The sequence below is a fragment of the Setaria italica genome, chromosome VII, assembly GCF_000263155.2.
Source record: "Setaria italica strain Yugu1 chromosome VII, Setaria_italica_v2.0, whole genome shotgun sequence".
In the NCBI taxonomy this organism is placed as follows: domain Eukaryota; kingdom Viridiplantae; phylum Streptophyta; class Magnoliopsida; order Poales; family Poaceae; genus Setaria; species Setaria italica.
Window position 1 is genome coordinate 20,683,034 of NC_028456.1, and position 19,682 is coordinate 20,702,715.

Genomic DNA, 19,682 nt, shown 5'->3' on the forward strand with positions numbered 1-19,682 from the left:
GGGCGTCCAGCGGGAGGAACGGCGCCGTCGCCCGGCCGGATTGGAGGGAGGGAGAGGGCCACTCCACGCCTCACCGGCGGCGGGGAGCGCGCGGCAGCGAGGGAGCGGCGGAGCGAGCGCGCGGCAGCGAGGGAGCGGCGGGCGAGCGCGACGGAGCGGGCGCGCCGAGGGCCCGCCGGCGGCGCAGACCGGGCGGAAGGGACGGAGCGGGGAGCGGAGGGAGCCGCGGCGGCGGATCCGAGCGAGGGACGGAGGGGAGCAAGCGACAGAGGGGGCGAGAGGGAGGCACTGGCGCGTCGGTGCATCGGTGCGGCGTTATCGTCACACCAACATCTTCCGCTCGTGACTAGAAGCCGCAGCCAGCCGAACGGCTTCCGCTGAAAAGCCTAGCCGGAAAAGAGAAGCCGCAGCCTGCCGAACGGGCTCCACGCCCCGCGTCGCGGTGCCACCTCGACTCAGCCCTGTTCGTGGTTATCCACAGGGAGGGAAAAAGGGGCGACCACGACGTGGCGACTGGGGAGGCGCCGGCGACCCCGAACCACAGCCCACAGCCCACTGGCTGGGTTGGATGGCAGCTTTCTGCTCTGTTAACCGGATCAAAGGGGAGATCTGCTAGCTGGAGCGTTCAAACCCCAGCTATGTTCAGCTATTCAAAACCATACACGACCGCATAATTTGTCGGCAAAGCCAAACTTATATGATAAAGAAATGACCTTGTATGCTACAATGTCTTGTCAGTTTGTACACAGCTCGGCAAAATGTTTTTTTTTTCTGAAACGCAAGCGCCAAACAGTTGGGCTGACACATCCTCTGAATCTGAAGGAAATGTTCCTTATAGAATACTAGAGCGATGAAATGAGGGCCATCAGGTGCTAACCCTGAAATGTAGCTTTCTAACCACTACCAACAACATACGATGAATAGGAGCCGTACATTTCAGCATTGTCTAGCAACCTCTTCTTGGTCCACAGTGATCCTTCCACACAGATGCCTCAGAAAATCAGTGTGCAGCGCATGACCAGCCTATGTCACAGAAAAGGGAAAGTTCAGTTCAGGATACAAAAAACAAGGCAACAAGGTAGAAGGAAAAAAATCAGGAAAACAGTTTATAATTAGTTCCTCTTAGACATAGAATCTTCTTGCACAAAGAGGGTGCACAGAGAATATGCTATGGTTTCAGATAAACCCTACTATCTCAGAACCACATGTTGCTTGAAAGCAAGACGTTGCGATGCGCCAACGAAAAAAATATGGTGGTTATAGTTTAAGGTCACATCAGAATAATGAGTGTCAAAGCAACTTGCAAGGCTTTAGTTGAACCGGCCTATCACAGTAACGGTACTCTTTGTTATTGATGTCCCCTTTGGATAACAGTAATTTTTCCCTAACTTTGACTAGGCCTCTGATCTATTATCGATCTGACGTGTCTGACATTTTCATTGTCATGAACTGCATAACCTCTTTACCTACCACTACAAATGGTATCGAAAATTAACTTTGTAAAGCGAGTAGTTAAGCAAAGCTAGAAAAGGCAAGGCAATGAGATGGTACACAAAATTAAACATCCTAAACATGGGACACATACTTACAAAAGTTAATAAACTTGACATAATCACATCAAGAACAATTTATGTGAGAGTTCAACTAACATAGGCTAACATCCACCGTATCATTAAGATATGGTAAAAGTTCAAGTTTTTTTAATTAAGATCAGATTGTCAACAAGATAAGTGACCAGGGTGAAGAAACAATCCAGCACACTTGCCGGTATCGTGTGTTTTTGCCAGGAAGTTCCGGTTCAAATTGCTCCAGATGGTCGATCTGCAAAGCCTAGCTCCACAACCTGAACACACTTCCTTTGATGACTGGTGGGCAAGGATAAACTCCGAAGTTCCTGGAGAGATTCAGAAAGGGCTTGATTCACTAGTGATTCTAGGGGCTTGGTCGATTTGGAAGCATAGGAATCACTGTATTTGATGGCATTCTTCCAAACTTAGCTGGTATGCTGCTGCTCGCTAAGGAGGAAATACATCTTTGGGGTTTGGCCAAGGCCCGAGGCCTTTCATACCTTGCAGCCATTGCGACAGGCGGTTTAGATGTTTCTGCTCATGGTCGATGCACAATTAAGTCAAAGGCGTGAATGCAATCTAAGACCTATGGGTGTGGCTGTGTATTGCAAGGGTTCTTTCCCCGTTTTTCTTCTTAATATAATGATACACAGCTCTCCCGCATGTTCGAGGAAAAAAACAAACAAAAAGATGGACAAAAGAGCAATTTCAGCAGTGATGACTGCTGAATTTATACAATCCAGAATCCAAATAATGAAACAAAGCTGCAGAATACAAGAGGCTTCATGTCAGCACGCAAACTAGTATACGGAGCAGCATGAGCCTGGAACTTGTAAGGTGGCTAATGGCTAGTCTATTAGAAGAAGAGAAATCTATGCCTTATAAGGCAGCTGCTAATCTGTTATGGAAGTATACAACACACAACATAGCTAGTAGAATTTAAAGAACATACCTTATAGGCAATTATATGAGCGATTGGGAAACCCTGGTTACCATTCTGTGCAAGAAGCGAGAAGTCACCTATAAGATCCAATATCTTGTGGCGGCAAGGCTCGTCCTCAAACCGCACTGGTGGATTTAGCCATCCACCAGACATGCTATCAATTGCCAAAAACAAAGCAGTACACAGTTACTTGATATGACCAAAAACAGAAAATAATGAATTTGAATCATGCAACAACTTCATTCCTAGCCATAGATCACAACATCATCAATGTGCGGAGTTTTGAAAGAAGGGGGAAGAGAAACTAACAGTCACAACAGTCCTAATAGTTGAAATGTATTGCCCATCAACTGTGGATTGTCAACCACTGGCTGTGATATGAATTCTGGCTTTTGTAACAGAAGTACGTATTTGCATTTAACTAGTCAATACAAAAGATGAGATTCACTGTGAGGCTACCGGGGGAAGTATGGATAAGAAAGCTCCTACAAAAATAAACTTTGTTCGAAGCTCAGTCTACAAGTAACAAGTCCATACTAAACCAGCCAATACAAAAGATAAATACTGATTAAGCCCCTAAATTCTCTAAGAGCCACAAAAAATCTCAAAGAACCAAAGGAATCATCTGAGTTGTAACTCATTAAGTCATTTAACATAAGATATTTAAGAAATGAAGCAGAAAAAGATTAATGTTATAATTTAGATGTCAAAATAAGACCAAATAGTGCCACCCTGTATTGGCAACACATGCAGTATAATATAAACTTTTTATGAACCTATGTCAACAAGGAGTCCACCAATATGTAGTTCTGCACAAAGTTAAATAGACAAGTAACATTTTCCAGAATATTTATCTTCACCTGCAAACCATAGCATTTTCTAGAGATCCTCCTTTGATGAGCCCAGCGCCACGCATTTTTTCGATCTGTAAAACTCAAAAATGCAGCAAGCAGAAAGGAGTCACTACATTAAATTTGAGATGTGAGGAAAGAGATTGTAAAAACATGTCCATCAATAAAGAACCCCATAAGAAGCTCTCTTGAAGGAGAAAAGGTAAAGCCAAGGCCATAAGGCCAACAAATTCACGACAAAGATATTCTGCGACATTCCAAGAAAAAGGAAAACCACAGAACTAAAAGTGTTGGAGTATGTGTGTATTATGGCCCAATAAGGCCCATGTATGACTGCTATATAGCTACCCACTAGGGTTAGCCCAATAGATAAGATTTACCCTCTAATATGGTATCAGCCTAGGTTAGGGTTTACCTGGGTGCCTGGCCGCCGCCGCCGCCGCCGGCCGGCGCCATGGCCGGCGACCCCCTTCCCCCTCCTCTCTCCTCCTTCCCCTCCCTTCCTTCCTCGTGGGCGCAGATCGCCTCCTCGGGCCGGCCTCCTGCGGCTGCGGCGCTGGCTGCCGTCGGCGCGGGCCACGCCGCCGCCGCCGCCGACGGGGCTGCGGACGGTGCGGATCCCGCCGACGGGGCTGCGGACGGCGCGGATCCCGCCGCCGCCGCCGCCGCCGCCGCTGCGGCTCGCCGCGCGGGCGCGGGCGGACGTGCGGGCGGGGATCCCGCCGAGGCGGGTCCCGCCGCCGCCACCACCGCGGCTCTCCGCGCGGGCGCCGGCGGGCGTGCGGGCGGGGATCCTGCAGCCGCCGCCGCCGCCGCCGCCGCCCTCCACCAGGACGCGGGTGTTGTTCTGCCGGGGGGGCGTGCTCCTGCTGGTGCCCCTGGTGATGTCCCAGCAGGCGCAGGGGGGGGGCTTGCTCGCCTCCCTTTCCCCGCACCGCCTCCTCTGCCACCTCTGCCCCTAGACGCTGGAGGACCTCCCGAGGTAACTCTCGCTGCGGCCCTCGTCGCTGCCCGGGCTGCTGCTGCCGAGGGACAGGCTCGCCTGCGCACGGCAGCCCTGGCCTGGGAGCGGGAGCGGGATGCGGCCGACGTCTTGGCCCGTCAGATCGCCGAGGCGGAGCAGCTCCTCGCCCACCCGATGTCCCACGACAGCACTGCCACCTCCTCCGGCTCCGGTGCTCCCCGTCCGCCTGTGGTGGCCTGGACCGACCCGGCCGATCCACTCATCGCGCAGCTACACTACCAGGCCGGGGGCGTTCAAAACATCAAGAGCTTGGTCCCCGTCGTCCTCGACCCTGAGTCGACCTCCTACGCCCGTTGGCGGGACATGGTGCTGCTCATTCTCCGCCGCTACGCCCTCGACGACCATGTCCTCACCGACACCTTCCCTGCGGCTCGGACAGCTGCGTGGATTCGCCTCGACAGCATCGTCATGTCGTGGATCCTGGGGACCATCTCCCTCGACCTCCACGATCTCGTCCGCGGCACCCCCGACACCACCGCCCGTCGGGCCTGGCTGGCGCTCGAGGGCCAGTTCCTGGGCAACGCCGAAGCCCGGGCCCATCGTCTCGATGCGAGCTTCCGCACCTTCGTCCAGGGCGACCTCTCCGTTGGCGAGTTCTGCCGGAAGATGAAGACCATGGCGGACTCCCTCGGTGACCTTGGCTGGGCCGTGGAGGACCGGATCTTGGTTCTCAACGTTCTTCGCGACCTCAACGAGCGCTACGCCCACCTCCGCACCTGGATCAACCGGCAGCAGCCCTTCCCCACCTTCCTGCAGGTCCGTGATGATCTTGTCATGGAGGAGCTTACTCAGGGCATCCAGCCTGGGTCCCTTCCTGCGCCGGGCTCCGCGTCTTCCTCGACCGCTCTTGCTGTGACTCCACCGCCACGACCCTCCGCTTCGCCACCGTCGTCCCTTCTTGGTCCTCCTCCTCCTGGGCCGAGCGGGGGTGGGGGGGGCCGTGGCGGCCGCCGTCGCCGCGGTGGGGGGCGTGGTGGGGGCCGCGATGGGGGCACACCGGCGGGCACACCGGCGCCTCCACGGGGCTCTCCCTGGCCGTCCTTTGCCAACCCATGGTCAGGGCGCATCTCTATGTGGCCCTTCCAGGCCACCGGAGGCGAGCCTCGTCCACCGACCGCCATGCTCGCTGGCGCTGTCCCGGCTGCTCCGTTTGCGTCGCCGTGGGCTCCACCTCCCGGGGCCTCGCCTGGGCCTGTCGGGTGGGACCCGACAGCCTTGGCACGCTCTTTCGGCACCATGGCCCTGACTCCTCCAGTCGGTCAGGACTGGATCGCCGACTCGGGTGCCACTTTCCATACTACACCCGACCCTGGTATACTTTCTTCCATTCACCCTCCTTCTTCCTCCCACCCTTCGTCCATCATGGTCGCAAATGGCTCTTGTCTTCCTGTCACCTCCGTGGGCACCGCTCACACTCCCGGTTCTTTTCGGGTTTCTGATGTTCTTGTTGCTCCCTCCATGGTTCACAACCTTCTTTCTATTCGCCGTTTTACCACTGACAATTCCTGTTCTGTTGAATTTGACTCCTCTGGTCTTACTGTGAAGGATTTGGCTACCCGGCGACCTCTTCTCCGATGTGACAGCACCGGGGCCCTTTACTCCCTCCGATTTGCTGCGTCCACTTCTTCCGCTTCGCCCTCCGCTTCTTCAGCTGCTTTTGCCGCCACAGCTTCTTCCACTACATGGCACCGGCGTCTTGGTCATCCTGACCGTGCTGTCCTGACACAGCTTAGTCGTAGTTCCAACATACCATGTACTCGGGCTCATGATGAGCACCTATGTCAGGCGTGCCAACTGGGCCGTCATGTTCGACTTCCTTTTCCTACCTCTTCTTCACATGCGACCCATGTGTTTGATCTTGTACATTGCGACCTATGGACATCGCCTGTTCTAAGCATTTCTGGCTATAAGTACTATCTTGTTGTGGTTGATGATTTCTCTCATTATTCTTGGACTTTTCCCTTGCGTGCCAAGTCTGATACTTTCCCCACGCTTCTCCACTTCTTCGCTTGGGTGTCCACTCAATTCGGTCTCACCATCAAGGCCGTCCAGTGTGACAACGGCCGCGAGTTTGATAACACCACCTCCCGTGCCTTCTTCCTCTCTCACGGCGTGCACCTACGCATGTCATGTCCCTATACCTCCTCCCAGAACGGTAAGGCTGAACGCATGATTCGTACCACGAACGACACCATGCGCTCTCTTCTGTTCCAGTCTTCTCTCCCTGCCCCCTTCTGGGCTGAGAGTCTTCACACCTCCACCTATCTCCTTAACCGACTACCTTCTGTTGCCTGCCCCGCTCCCACTCCACACCACGCTCTCTTCGGTACCTCCCCCCGCTACGATCACCTTCGGGTCTTCGGGTGTGCGTGTTATCCTAACACCGCTGCCACCGCTCCTCATAAGCTGGCTCCCCGTTCGACTCAGTGCGTCTTCCTCGGGTACTCCCCGGATCACAAGGGGTACCGTTGCTTTGACCTCTCCGCTCGGCGGGTCCTCATCTCTCGCCACGTGGTGTTTGACGAGTCCGTCTTCCCTTACTCCACCACCTCCCCACCTCCTTCCACCTCCGACCCTGATCTCTCCTCCCTGTTTCCCACTGACCCGGTGGACCAGCCACCGCTACCGTTGTGTCCTGCAGGTACTGCTCCGCCGTGGTTCTCATCCCCTCTAATAAAAAGCCAGCAAACTTGTGAGGACGACATAAGTAACTCTAGAAGATGAAAATGAAAATAAAACTGTGTATGATATCTCATGAGATCATGACAAAGTACATTAGAATTAAACCATGTGCTAGAAAAGTAACTTAGTCATACAGTACTAAAAGAGATCTTATCAAGTAATTTATACATGTAAATGCAGATCCAATATAGGTTACTAGCATATAATGGACAGAAGTGATGAAAGCATATACTAGATGTATGAGTAATGAGTAAACCTCTTTGAATATACAGAAAGTTCTTGCAGGAGCAATCTTGCTTGAGTATATATTAGCATCCAGGAATGTCGAAAACCATTGACACCCAATCGCTGGCACCTGCGATTCGATACACACTTTGCTCAAGTTACAAACATGTTTGAAATATTTCACCATTTTTGTAGTCCAAAAGTAGTTAAAAGATAGGAAATATGTTGCACCTGCCTGAACCAATGCACAAATATTTTACTAGCAAAAATGTGAGAATACTTGCACTTCTTCCTTCTTCCATGAAGAACATTTGATGACCATCAGATAACAGGTAATAACAATAACTAGAACAAAGCTAAAGCCTCAACGACTCAAAACAGAAATGTTTAACCCTAATGCTCATGTCCTGGTACACATTATTTGTATGAGCAACTAGAGTCTGGCATGTGACAGCTGACAGCTTGGCTTCTGCCACATATGCAAAATATGAGATCTTTAACCAAATCATGTCATACGTGGACATGAAACAGGATAAGCCTCAAAAAGGTCAAATTTGTGTAACACTGATCCGTCTTCAAGTTCATAGAGACCGAAGACCCCAGCCCTTTGTGCTATTCGATATAATGGTATACTGTTATTGATAATTTTATCCAATGCATCGTTCATTCATAAGACACGACCCAGTTGCACATCCAGAATGAACTAGTTTTTCATGATTATGCAAGAGATGAACATACCTTTGGGAAATCAATTCCGTAGGTGATGTGGATTTGCGAGCTAGGGAATGCAGCTACAAAGCAATCATCTCTCTGCAAGTAAACAGGCTCATGGATTTGGGGGGCCAGTTTCTCCAACTTCTGCCCACCGGTATCCTCGGCCGCACACAGACCTGCGCTTCGTATTGCCTCTACCCACTCTTGTGCTGATCCATCAAGCAAGGGAATCTGTCATTGTTTAACCAGTTTCACATTAATCGAAAAGACATGGTGCTGCAACGATCTTAGTTTTGTAGGAATCAAACATCGACAATTCACACCTACGCAACTAAAGTACAAGTAACGAATTGGCAGTTGGGAGCTAAAACAAGGTGGCAAATTAGCAAACGTCCACGCATGACGCACCTCGTCGCCGCCGATGACCTCCACGCGGCAATTGTCGACGCCGAGAGCCTCCATCGCCGAGAGAAGGTGCTCCACAGTGCGGATGCGCGGGCCGCAGCCTTCGCCCCGCTGAAGCGTCGTGCAGAGCTGCGACCGTGGCTCGGCGTTTCCCACCTCCGCCGCCACCCTTGCCTCCTCCTTACCCTCCACCTGGAAATACCTACCCTCTCCGGCGTACGTCGGGAGCAGCGTGGCGGTGACGCGCGCGCCCGAGTGGAGCCCCACGCCAGACCTGCTCACGGCCGCCGCCAGCGTTTGCTGCGGCCGACCCGTCTGGAAGAAGAGGGTTAGTCTCTGTAGATTTCAGATAAAGATTTTCAAGCACTAGCGCGTCGCTGACTTTACTCACCGGCTTCCAGGAGAAGACTGCGTGGGATACGGACTTGAGGGCTCGGGTGGCGGCGGTGGACATGGCGACGGCGAGGCTGCGAGCAGCAGAGGAGGCAGGCACATTTTGCAGAAAACGCCCTAAAACGGAGCATGATGACATGATCACAACAACTTACATAAAACCCCCTTAACATGAACGCAATTAGTTTTAGCGAACTAACCATTTACATATGTAAATTCCCTGAAATCAGATCGTGAAACTGATTGAGGTCCAAACATTTGTACACAACAATCGAATCAAAATTATTGCAGCTCGGTGGTAGCGCTGGCAGCCAGGCTATCCGCGCCCGCGTTCAATTCCCAGTCTGGGCGAACAGCAGGTGTCACACAGGGAAGGTCTTGTTTAGCTGCTCAATTTTGAAGTGTCAAAAATACTGTAGCAACACTGTAGCGTTTTTGTGAATTATTGTCCAAATATTGACTAATTAGGCTCAAAAGATTCATCTCGCAAAGTACAACAAAATTATGCAATTAGTTTTTAATTTCGTCTACATTTAGTACTCTATGCATGTACCGCAAGTTTGATGTGATGGGAAATCTTCTTTTTACATAGTGCTAAAGTTAGGATTTAAGGTAAACTAAACAGGCCCCAGCCAAAGACTTGGTGGCGCGTCCCGAGACAGCCCGGGCAGCCCGCTCGCGTTCGAGCGCGCGGTCAGCGCGGATGTTCACCCGTGTTCTTACACGACACGACACGACGGGCCAGTGCTCCTGGCAGCTTTCTAAAAAAACCCAAACAGTAAGGGGAAAACCAAACAGACGGAACAAAAAAAGGACCTAAAATTCAGCATTTCTCACACTACAACGATCGTCTTCCCAGCTACTGAAATACAGTATACCTTGATGCCAATAAACACAAGGAGCTACAGAGCTTACAACCCTGAAAGAATATTCTACTATCAAACTGTACAATCTCATGGTACATACTAATTTTCAATTTCCTATATGAAAACCGACATGTATTCAACAGATAGATCTTTGTTGCTGTAAAGCCAAACTGAGTTTTCCAGCTGTTTTCCCACTTCAGGTAAAACCAGAGGAGGAGCATCTGCCCACGGGATTAGCAAGTAATCAACACCGAGCTCAGAAACAACTTTACACAGCAGCTCCATAATTCACGTTGACTCGAAATCAAATAAAAGAAGGCTGCACATGGATAAACTCTGAGTGATGGTCAGCGCAGCCTTGGGTTCTTTCAGACATAAAGTGTAAGACAGAAACAATAGAGATCAAGCACAGGTGAATCTGGAGGCCTTTGGCTCTTTCTCTTCTTGATACAACAACTGATGCAGGACCCATACTTTACAATGCTGAGGATACAATTGAAAAATGGCTAATAAGGTGAGAGTAATTTCTCCTCAAGCTCACGGAAACCACGGTAGACATTCTCCGTTTGGTTCTGTGGAAGGTTTAATCGCCTCACTTCAGTCATATACCTGAAATTGCAATACAGCGCAAGAGAATGGTCAAATATATCTGTGAAGTGGGTTCACACAACAAAAGAAGTAAAATAGTGAAATAGTGTGAATGGACTTTTTTAAGAGTCTAGGGTAAATTTACGACATTTAAACAACTGATACAAATACACTTGTATGAAACAATGCAGTTGAAAGAGATGTAAATGTAAAATGCGATTCATACATAAACTTACCTGTTCGCCAAACTAATTATTTTATCTCGAGCACCTTGATTTGCAGTTCCTGTTTGATTCAGCGAAAATGTTCCATCAAAAAAGAATGAAGCCCCAGCACTTGTGGTGCCTAGTCTATGTGCAATGACAGACATCCCCCACTCACGAAGGATCGCAAGAACTGATCTCAAAAGGCGCAACTTTATATTAAGTGAAGGCATGATTGCCCCATTTGATAACAGCTGATCATACACAGCAAGCACTGGTTCAGGAAGACCTTTACAGGCACCAAGAAGAGCTCTTGCAACATCATCATCGCCAACTAATTCTTCTCCTGAACTTAATCTATCCTGTAGATAAGAGCAGGATATAATATGAGTTGGTGGAATGCCCTCAAAGTTCGACTCGAGCATGCAGGTATATACAGAACACAAAATACACATTACCAATGCAGCCTTCTCAAGATGAAGGGATATTATATCCAAAGGCAAACAAGCTCCATCTGCAGGATCAAGTTTCGAGCCAACTCTTTTCACCACAGAACATGCTTCTGCAACACCCCCTCTTGTAAGTGCCTGGTCAAGGAGTCTGGCCCAAATTTCTCGAACAATTTTGCTATCAGCATCTCCGGAGTAATTAGCAAAGCTCAGCATTTCCAGGCAAACCTAACAAGAAGACGTTACTAGTCATTTTCGCGAGAAATCATTTCCTAATAACCAATATGCGTGCAAGAATTATTTTGTAAAAGGTGCTCCTAGTACCATTAGACAAGAGACGGCCTAATTTTTTAAAAAAAAAAAAACTCGACCTGCGGTAAGAGCCCTTGGGCATTTTTTAAGTGAAGACTGAAGACCTTCTCATGCAGGTCAAGAAAACCCCCGAACCCCTGCCCCACCCTTACACAGCAGCACCGTAGCCAATCTAAAATTAGGTTCAGAAGATCGAGAAAATCTGCTCAAAATTCATATCCTGACCCCAGTTGTGAGTTTGAAATACAGCACAACAAATTGATTTGGTGGAACCTGCTTACTGTGTAGAGGTTCAAGCAAAGAGGGTTTGACGTATCCAACACGAGCAGTGCTCAATTAAGGAAATCCTTTTGAAAGTAAGTTCACTGATGGAAAGAAAGAATAATTTCAGCCAGTCACCAGAGTGAACCTTTCTATTCACTTTTCTGTTGTCCTTTAGTGTTCTGCTTGGCTCCAAGGCGGCTAGCTTTATTCAGTACAAATGCTGTTCTTTCAAGTTTCATCTAACTCTTATGTCTATTATTTCAAAATGTTGCATGTCCACAAACTTAGTTATTTTGCAGAGCAATAAGGTCCTATGGATGAGCTTATTACATAGTTTGGGAACATGCAAATCATTGAGATGTAATGAAGAAGATTAAATTCACAAAAATAAAACCATACCTCCCAGAGATTAAACGGAACAGCATAGTCATTATATAGTTGAGTGATACTCTTGAGACCCAATGAAAGCTCTTTTGCCTTATCTTTGGCAGCTTTAGCAGCCTCTGCATCAGCAAGAATGTTGTCACGAGGGAACGGATCATTTGGTGATTCAGAATTGCTCAGAATATTTTCAACCCGTGCTGCCATGAGCTCCAGTTCTTGTTTGATTTGCATTTGGAAGCGAAGCACTGCAAGTTTGCCTTCAAGCAAATCCACTGTGCTACTATCAATAGGATTTCTGGATGAATCAGCAGCGATGCCTGCGCTTTTGGCCTGAAGCACTGCATTTCTGAGATATTCGTACCTGTATTCCAGTATTCCAGTAGGTGTTATACTGTTATTACATATAAATGATGGAACATAAAAAGGTAAAGAAAATAATGAGAGAGACCTCTTGTCAAGAGTAGGTGCTTCTTCAGAATTGGAGCATTGTCTCTCTGCCAATATTAACAACATCCTGGCAGCAGCAATATGCTCCCCCTTAAGAACATAGTACCTTGCTAGGAGCTCAAGATACTTTGTTTGGCTAGTCGAGATAGGTGCACCTAAATCTTGCAACTTAGCAGCTCCTGATGTAAGTGAAGAAACTGCCCGAACCTTATACAGTGAAAATTAGGTAGTCAGGAACAACATGCTGGTCTTACACGACCTGGTTAAAAGACTTAAATGATGCATGGACAATAATGGCTTGGAAGGATCCAGTGACATGAAAGGCATTTATGTGATCACATCACCAGTATCTAAGGAAGTTCTCTGCAGCTATTCATGGCAATGATGAGTATTAAATACCAGTATATGGTAGTAAAAAACGGATCTGCCTAGTATTTGATGGGCATGCTAAACCTAAGCAAATCCAGAACCTCTTTTATTTATATTAAACAGGACACGTGAAAACATACTATTACTTTTGTTTCTGTATTATCAAGATGCATGGGCCTTGGATCCTGTCTGAGAAATAAGCATCTGAAGGGAAGGGATGGAGGGCGGTATAGAACATAACACAAGAAATGAAGGTAACCTTCAACAAACATACACCATGATCAATGGCAGGTGCTCAGGACTCCCCTGGGACAACAGAATTCAATGGCAATATAGTTGCCCCCGAATGATTTACTTGTATATCAATGGACAAACCCCAGAATAGGATAATTATCACCAACACACCAGAAAAAGTTTCCAGTTTGATAAAAGTACTGATCATGTATCAATAGTTCCAAATTTTAGTAGGAAAACAAGGATTAGGGCAAACCTCTTCTTGATGCTTACGACCAGCACTCTGCAGAAAAGAAACCAAATCAGAACCACCATACTCCAAAAGCTCATTTTCTAGACCGAGCTCGATCAGTGTCCTGTATAGATGCTCATGGAAAACTGTGTCCGGCCATTGGACGCTAAGTTGGATGATCTGTTTGATATACTTGCTTCGAGAAGCTGGATCAACAGCAGTTGCTAAACCAGATGACTTATCTGCACCTTGCCCAACACCCTTGAGGGTGCGTAGAGCATTCATAACTATTTCATAGCACTGTTCACGCTGCAACGTTATCATATCATGATGCCTTGGATCAATTTGACCATTGATAACATCAGCATTGGAGTCAAGTGCTTGAGCTTTCTGCAGAGGCAACCGGACTACAGCCTCATAAAATCTGAACCCCCACACAACAAAAGAATATATAATCAGCTAGCAGATATGAAAAGAAGCTATCAAGGTTGATATATTTTAGGCTGAAAAATACCAGCGCAAGTGACTAACCTTAGGTTCTCAAATCTCTTGCAGATGGCACTCAAATCTGCAGAGTCTGGTATCTTAGTTAAGAGGTTGAAAGCATCTCTAGCAAGAATATCTCTTTCATCAGGGTTATTAGTCATAGATGCTCTCTCAAGACATTCCACTGCCAAGTAATATTTGTAGTCTGACTCGTTGAAGTAACTAGGGCAACCCTCCCTCAATTTAGTACTGATTTCCTCAACAGTTCCTCTGCCCTCTGGGCCAATATAGTACTGCAAAAATCATATAAAATTACAGACCTAAATTGTAACAGTTGAGAAATTTGAATGTGAATGCTGCACATGAGATTCCCCATTTCCATATAAGCAGAGAAAAGAAAGGGAGGTTGACAGTATTACCTCCATGAGTGCAGAAATAAGCCGCATCGCAAGCTGGTCGCCGTCCTCTGAACATACCAATTGATGAAACGTTAATTGAACTAATTTCTTGCGTAAATCATTGCCCAGTGTCTGAGCCAAGCGGACAACATTATGATGGCAAATAAGTTGAAGCAGAAAGAGTGCTTCACCAGATCTCCTAAGCAACCGCCTAAGACATTCCATTGCCCTCACCTGTTGATCCAATTGATGCATGTCAGAAAAAAAAAGAATTAAACTGTGCTCTTATTCTGCTGAGTAATTTCTAAGTGTTACCTACCTCCATAGCCGCTAGTTCTGCTGATGTATAAACCAGCCTTGGCTTTTTACTTGATGCAGATTGATCGGTGGGGTTCATATCTCGAATTTGGGAGTTGTACGGACTCCTTCCATTGCCACGCCCCCCAGAACCCATAATAGGCCCTGTTTTGTAGAGTATTGAACCAGAATCGCCCAGGCCAGCAACATAACCATACAGGCCTCTTCTCTTGTTTCTTCTAGATCTTAAAAATGTTTCCAGTGAACGAATCTTACTCTCAAGAATTTTCAAGGCCCCAGCTGACAGCCTGCAAACAACTATGCCATCCTCGTGTTCATTAGCACCAGCAGGTCCTCGAATCACCATAATAGGAAGCTCCCATATGGGATAGAGTAGTCTTGAAGAGCACAAACAGAGCCCTTCATATGCACCGGAAAACAAAGGTTCTGCTTCTTGAACAACTTGACCCATACTAAAGCCTCCAGCCTGAGTTCGTGTATTAGATAAAGCAGTGGTGCCATCAATTTGAGGCATCCCAACAAGTCCAGGGTCCTCAAATGCCTCAGCAGCTTTCTCAGAAACAGCATTGCTTATCAGACTATCTTCAGCATAAAGTAGCTTCGCGGCTAGCATTAAGCACATTGCTGCAGCTTCTCCAGCGCCAAAGCGATTAAAGAATTCTTCAATTTGCGATCTCAAGGTGTTCCCATCAAACAATTTTCTTAGAATATCAACAGGCCTGTTAAAAATTACCTCCATCAAACCCATTGTATTGAATACAACAACCCTCCTCCGAGGTAAGATATGCTGGGTAGGAAGATCTCCTTTCGCCCACAGTTTTATAGATGCTTTCTCAGAAGGTTTTCTGAAACTTGTGAAGCATTCCACATCAGCATATAAAGACTGCACCGTGAAAGCAGCATCTGGAAGTGGGAGAACATCAGAGGCACAAAGCATTCGACCCTCAACAGGCAAAGCAGAGACTGTTTCTCGTAGAGCTCGGGAGCTTCTAGAAGCTGTTCCAAACGTACTCGGAAGGGATAACTGCGCAGCTGAATCTTTCTGCACAGCCAGAAGAGATGACATGGCTGTAGCAGATGAATCTGACATTATAAGAGCACCAGCAGAATAGAACGCAGACTCAACTTTTAAAGCTAGATCCTCAGGATGAGCTCTGCCAGCCGCAGAAACAGCACCAAATGTAAGCCCACCACCAACCCCCAGGGGTGGGGACGGCCTAGTAGCAACAATTTTTAAACAGGTTGGCCTCTGCAAACTACTGCTCAATCCAACTGAAGAACCACTTCCACCTGACGTGGTAAGAAATAATCTCTTCCCATCTGACAAAACAGCAACAGCATGAAGCCATTTCGATTCCATAGACGATAGAGGTGAGATGCAGACAATTGATGGTTTTGGTGATCGTGCAGATCTTTGTGCGTTAGACCTTCGACCACCATAAGGTGCATCCCGTGGATCAACAATGTTCTTTTCTTCTGTAACTTTTGTCAAAGGGCCATCGCCATTAGCTCCTAAATCAAATAACTGCAATTTCATGCCTTCGGTGCGAGCATAGATAGTGTTCCTCTCGTCATCGATGACCATATCAACAATAGGATCAACAGTTGAGAATTTGAATGCATTTGGCAGGACCCACCTGAAAATCATGATGGCTGAATAAGCAGGTGGCCTCTAATAAGCAAATAAAGCATCACATTTCTGGTCTTACAGCAGTAGATACCTGGAAAGAAGGCTGCCAATACCAGTAGTAAGACAAACTTTACGGCAGCGTTTACGCCAGCCTGAGCCAGTTGTATACTGCAATTCATATATATGCCCATCACGTCCAGCTAGGAAAATTTGGCCCTTATCCGTACATGTGATGCATGTCACAGTGACACCATCAGTGGCAATCATGTACTCAGGTAAAGGTTGTAATGAAAGCTCAGCATACGGATCTGTTCCATCAGCACTAGCAGAACAGCAAACTCCAACAAGTACCAGCTGGCACAGCAGATGTAGGTGAAAGTACATTAGCTTGGACAAAAATAAAAAAGAAATGGCAACTTGATTTTCTATGATGTATCTCAATTCAGTAAGATTTTCAGCGATGCATATGAGCAATGTGAGCATCAAAGACATGATACTCCACTAAATAAACTTGCTTCATGCCTTGATTATATTCATCAAGCATTTACTAACTGTCCTTACAAAAGTAGCAGCCACCTATCTGATATTATGCTACATGGTCTAAAAATTTTCAAGACATGGCCATTCAATATGGTCCGACTCATAAGCAGTACATATAAAAGTGTCACCATTGCAAATACTCCCTCCATTCCAAATTATAGCTCACACCAACTTTGTCCTAAGTCAAATTTGTCTACCTTTGACCAAATTTATAGGAAAAGGCACAAGCAAAAAATATGCACTAGAAAAGCCAAAACGACCTGAAATGTGGGACGGATGGGGTATTTTTCTAAAAACTTGGTCAAAGTTAAGAGTAGTTTGACTTAGGACAAAGCTAAAGTGAACTATAATTTGGAACGGAGGGAGTATTTCTATTGACCAAAAGTTGTGTTTGGTATTTCATACTGTTATACTGACTATTAGATTCCTCATAAATTTTGGATACAAAACCTTCAACAGGATTTAGTAAAAAAATTGATGGTTGACCCATTATTTTGAGAAACAGATCTTCTGCTCATATTTTGTTGCTTCATTTTACATAGTTTACAATATTTAACAAGATCCAGTGATGATCTCAATACATTGAAAGAATAGCAAAACCATTAGGCACACGTTTGAGGACACAATAGTTCAAAGTGTGTGCTTGCATTAGTGAAGATGGACTCGATTCCCTTGGCTCGTTGCCCACCAAAGGCTAGGCCAGGCAAGGCCAAGAAAGCAAACATAAAGGTATCCAACAGTCCACTACTCCAAGGAATGTTGAAGAGTCATACACTACAAAAGTTCAACACTACACATGGCTCAAGGGTACTGGGAAGAATATTTTTATAATTATCCAGAACCTATTTCTCAAATGTTGTTGCTTCATTTTGTGTTTTAATTTAGAGATTGAATTTTGCAGGCAGTGTATATTACTGTAGATATTTCACAATAAAAATGTATCGATTTGATTAGCTATTATGTATCACTTGCAACAGCATGAATTTATGAAGTGACATTCAAGGTCGGCATGTTTGTTGCAATTCAAAAGAAAACATAAATCATCCTTACCTCAACAGGAGTTGCTAAAACTAAAAGGTATTGAATGGCTTCAACGAAAATCCCAGGCTTTGCCCTAGCAAGGCCAACAGCACAAATTGCTTGCTCATCCACATTATAATCTTGACACTGCCCATCCCTGGGAACAAAACCATAAAACAATTATAAGCAACAAGCATGCCATGCCCGCATTGAGGAAAACGTATCATTTAGACAACTTATGACCAATGAGAAAGTGGCATCACTTACACAATGCTAAGCTGTTTATTTAATAAAACTAAATACATGAGATCAACTTTAGACTATTTAGATAGTACCAATACGACAAAGTGTGCTATACATGTTAAAAGAGGTGCCACTTCATGATGATGATGATGATGATGATAGATGGAAGGCTTGATAGAGATAGCTGGATGATTAGGCCACCCCTGCTCCAATGGGCCACAGAATACTCTCACTTTACAATTAGACAAGTGATTTTAACAATGGCCAAAAGTTCAGAACTAACATCTCATAGACCACACAATCATTTAATTCAAAACAGATATGAAAATGGACCATGGAAGGTTTTGATAGAGGACTCCTCTAAAAGAACAATCTTACAAAGCAACACTACTCTATATCAATGGCAAGTTGACAATGAGATAAATTTGAGATACCAAGTAAACGTCATGTTAAATGGTATTCCATTTTAACTGTTTAAGACTAATCACACATGTACAAAGAAAAAATAAAACAAATTTTAGTGGTTTACCATTTGTCAAAACGCCAGATGAAAAATGAATTATCAACCGTTGCCCAGGCCCGGTGTATGTCAGAAAAGATCCCACAAAGGGCTGTGCCTTCACCGGCTGCAGCATTGTATCTTTCAATCAACATAGGAGGGAGCTGACGAGTTTCAGCAATTTCCACCAAAGGAGGCCACTGTAGAAGAGACAAAATGTTTTAAAGGGCATTTATATTTGTGGAACAACTTCATATTTAACTTTGCGGACATAACTTAAAATGAACACAGATGGTAGAAAAGAATAGGTCCTGCAATGCATTTCTTAGACCATGCAAGAAGATCATGTCCAATGTCATAAAACTTCTGAATTATAGAATCCAGCATTTGAGGCAAAAACATCCAACATGTACCGATGTATGTAGATTCTTCATGTTTCATCCTAACACCATACGAGTTAAAACTTAAAACATGAACAATTTTGTAAATCCAACAAACAAAACAATGCAAAGGAAAATCACATAAATGACCATCTACTTTTAAAGTATGAACAGTGACCACTATCCCATTTTCTCAACCAACCGAACCAGGCAAAATGACTACCACCTACTAATTCAATTCCCAATACTTGAGAATTTGTCCCTTGAGTGAATGATGTCACCTATCAAAAAAAGCTCAAGCTAAAACTATTCTTATGTTTAATGTTACACTGGTTTCTTTTCAATAAAGCTGTAAAGAGCCAACAATCTTAGTTCAACCTTAACTTGGGCTCAACATCATCACTCATCCCATATAAGCCAGTGTTGAGCTTACCAGTTAAAATTAGGCCAGGGCGGTTTTCAGTATTTCAAAACTGCCACCACTCGGTGTATGCTAATTTCCACTTTTTTGCCCCAATTTACAAGTTTCACCATAACCTAAAAGACTACAAAATATTTCACCAATTCTAATGTTAGCTTCAGGATTCACATCCTCCTATGGAATCACCTACGTGTCACTCCTATTGTCAATAACTCCCATTGTTACACATGATACCTTTTATCCTGGACTCTCACCTAATGTTTCCTAAAATTTGCCCCAAATCTATTTATACTTTAACACACATCAGCCGAACTTTCCGATACAAATAATATAAACCTACTGCGCCTACTGCAGAAAGAAAAAAATCTTCACCAGAATTTATGATGGCGTATATTATTTGACGTGGCAGGGACCGCACGAATACGGAGGGAGGTGGGCCAGTCCTACAGTGCTCGCTTTTTGCCGGATTACGGAAATGCCCTCGCGAGCCTCTGACGGTTTGGCCCCACCTCGCACGCCACGCTGCACGTGTGATTATCCCGTTCTTGCGGATAGCGTGCGCGTGTCTGCTTCCTGCGGAGGCACTTGTTGCTG

General features: G+C 46.0%; 2 protein-coding genes across 2 annotated transcripts; both read right to left on the reverse strand.

Moving 5' to 3' along the window:
- Nucleotides 1-674: 674 nt before the first annotated feature.
- On the reverse strand, nucleotides 675-9,078 carry LOC101779137 (probable UDP-3-O-acyl-N-acetylglucosamine deacetylase 2, mitochondrial). Its single transcript, XM_004975623.3, has 8 exons — nucleotides 9,006-9,078; nucleotides 8,804-8,922; nucleotides 8,416-8,727; nucleotides 8,032-8,238; nucleotides 7,325-7,423; nucleotides 3,372-3,436; nucleotides 2,521-2,665; nucleotides 675-1,023 (listed from the first exon to the last, which is right to left on the reverse strand). Exons 1-8 carry the CDS (start codon nucleotides 9,061-9,063, stop codon nucleotides 937-939), a joined length of 1,092 nt encoding a protein of 363 aa, XP_004975680.2. The 5' UTR covers nucleotides 9,064-9,078; the 3' UTR covers nucleotides 675-936.
- Nucleotides 9,079-9,606: 528 nt separating this feature from the next.
- Nucleotides 9,607-18,502, reverse strand: LOC101774945 (nuclear pore complex protein NUP155; the record flags this gene model as incomplete). The annotated part of the gene is made up of 12 exons (XM_014805558.2): nucleotides 9,607-10,280; nucleotides 10,496-10,824; nucleotides 10,921-11,139; nucleotides 11,887-12,232; nucleotides 12,320-12,525; nucleotides 13,178-13,577; nucleotides 13,685-13,932; nucleotides 14,059-14,271; nucleotides 14,357-15,992; nucleotides 16,077-16,339; nucleotides 17,576-17,702; nucleotides 18,318-18,502. Coding segments are annotated over 12 exons (4,275 nt in total), but the record flags the coding sequence as incomplete, so codon positions are not given.
- Nucleotides 18,503-19,682: the final 1,180 nt, after the last annotated feature.

Coding starts and splice junctions, on each gene's coding strand:
- LOC101779137 (XM_004975623.3), bottom strand. CDS start 9,063: ATGTTTGGACCTCAATCAGTTTCACGATCTGATTTCAGGGAATTTACA. Junction 8,923..9,005: donor GGAATTTACATATGTAAATG/GTTAGTTCGCTA, acceptor GCTCCGTTTTAG/GGCGTTTTCTGCAAAATGTG. Junction 1,024..2,520: donor CTCATATAATTGCCTATAAG/GTATGTTCTTTA, acceptor TCTGTGACATAG/GCTGGTCATGCGCTGCACAC.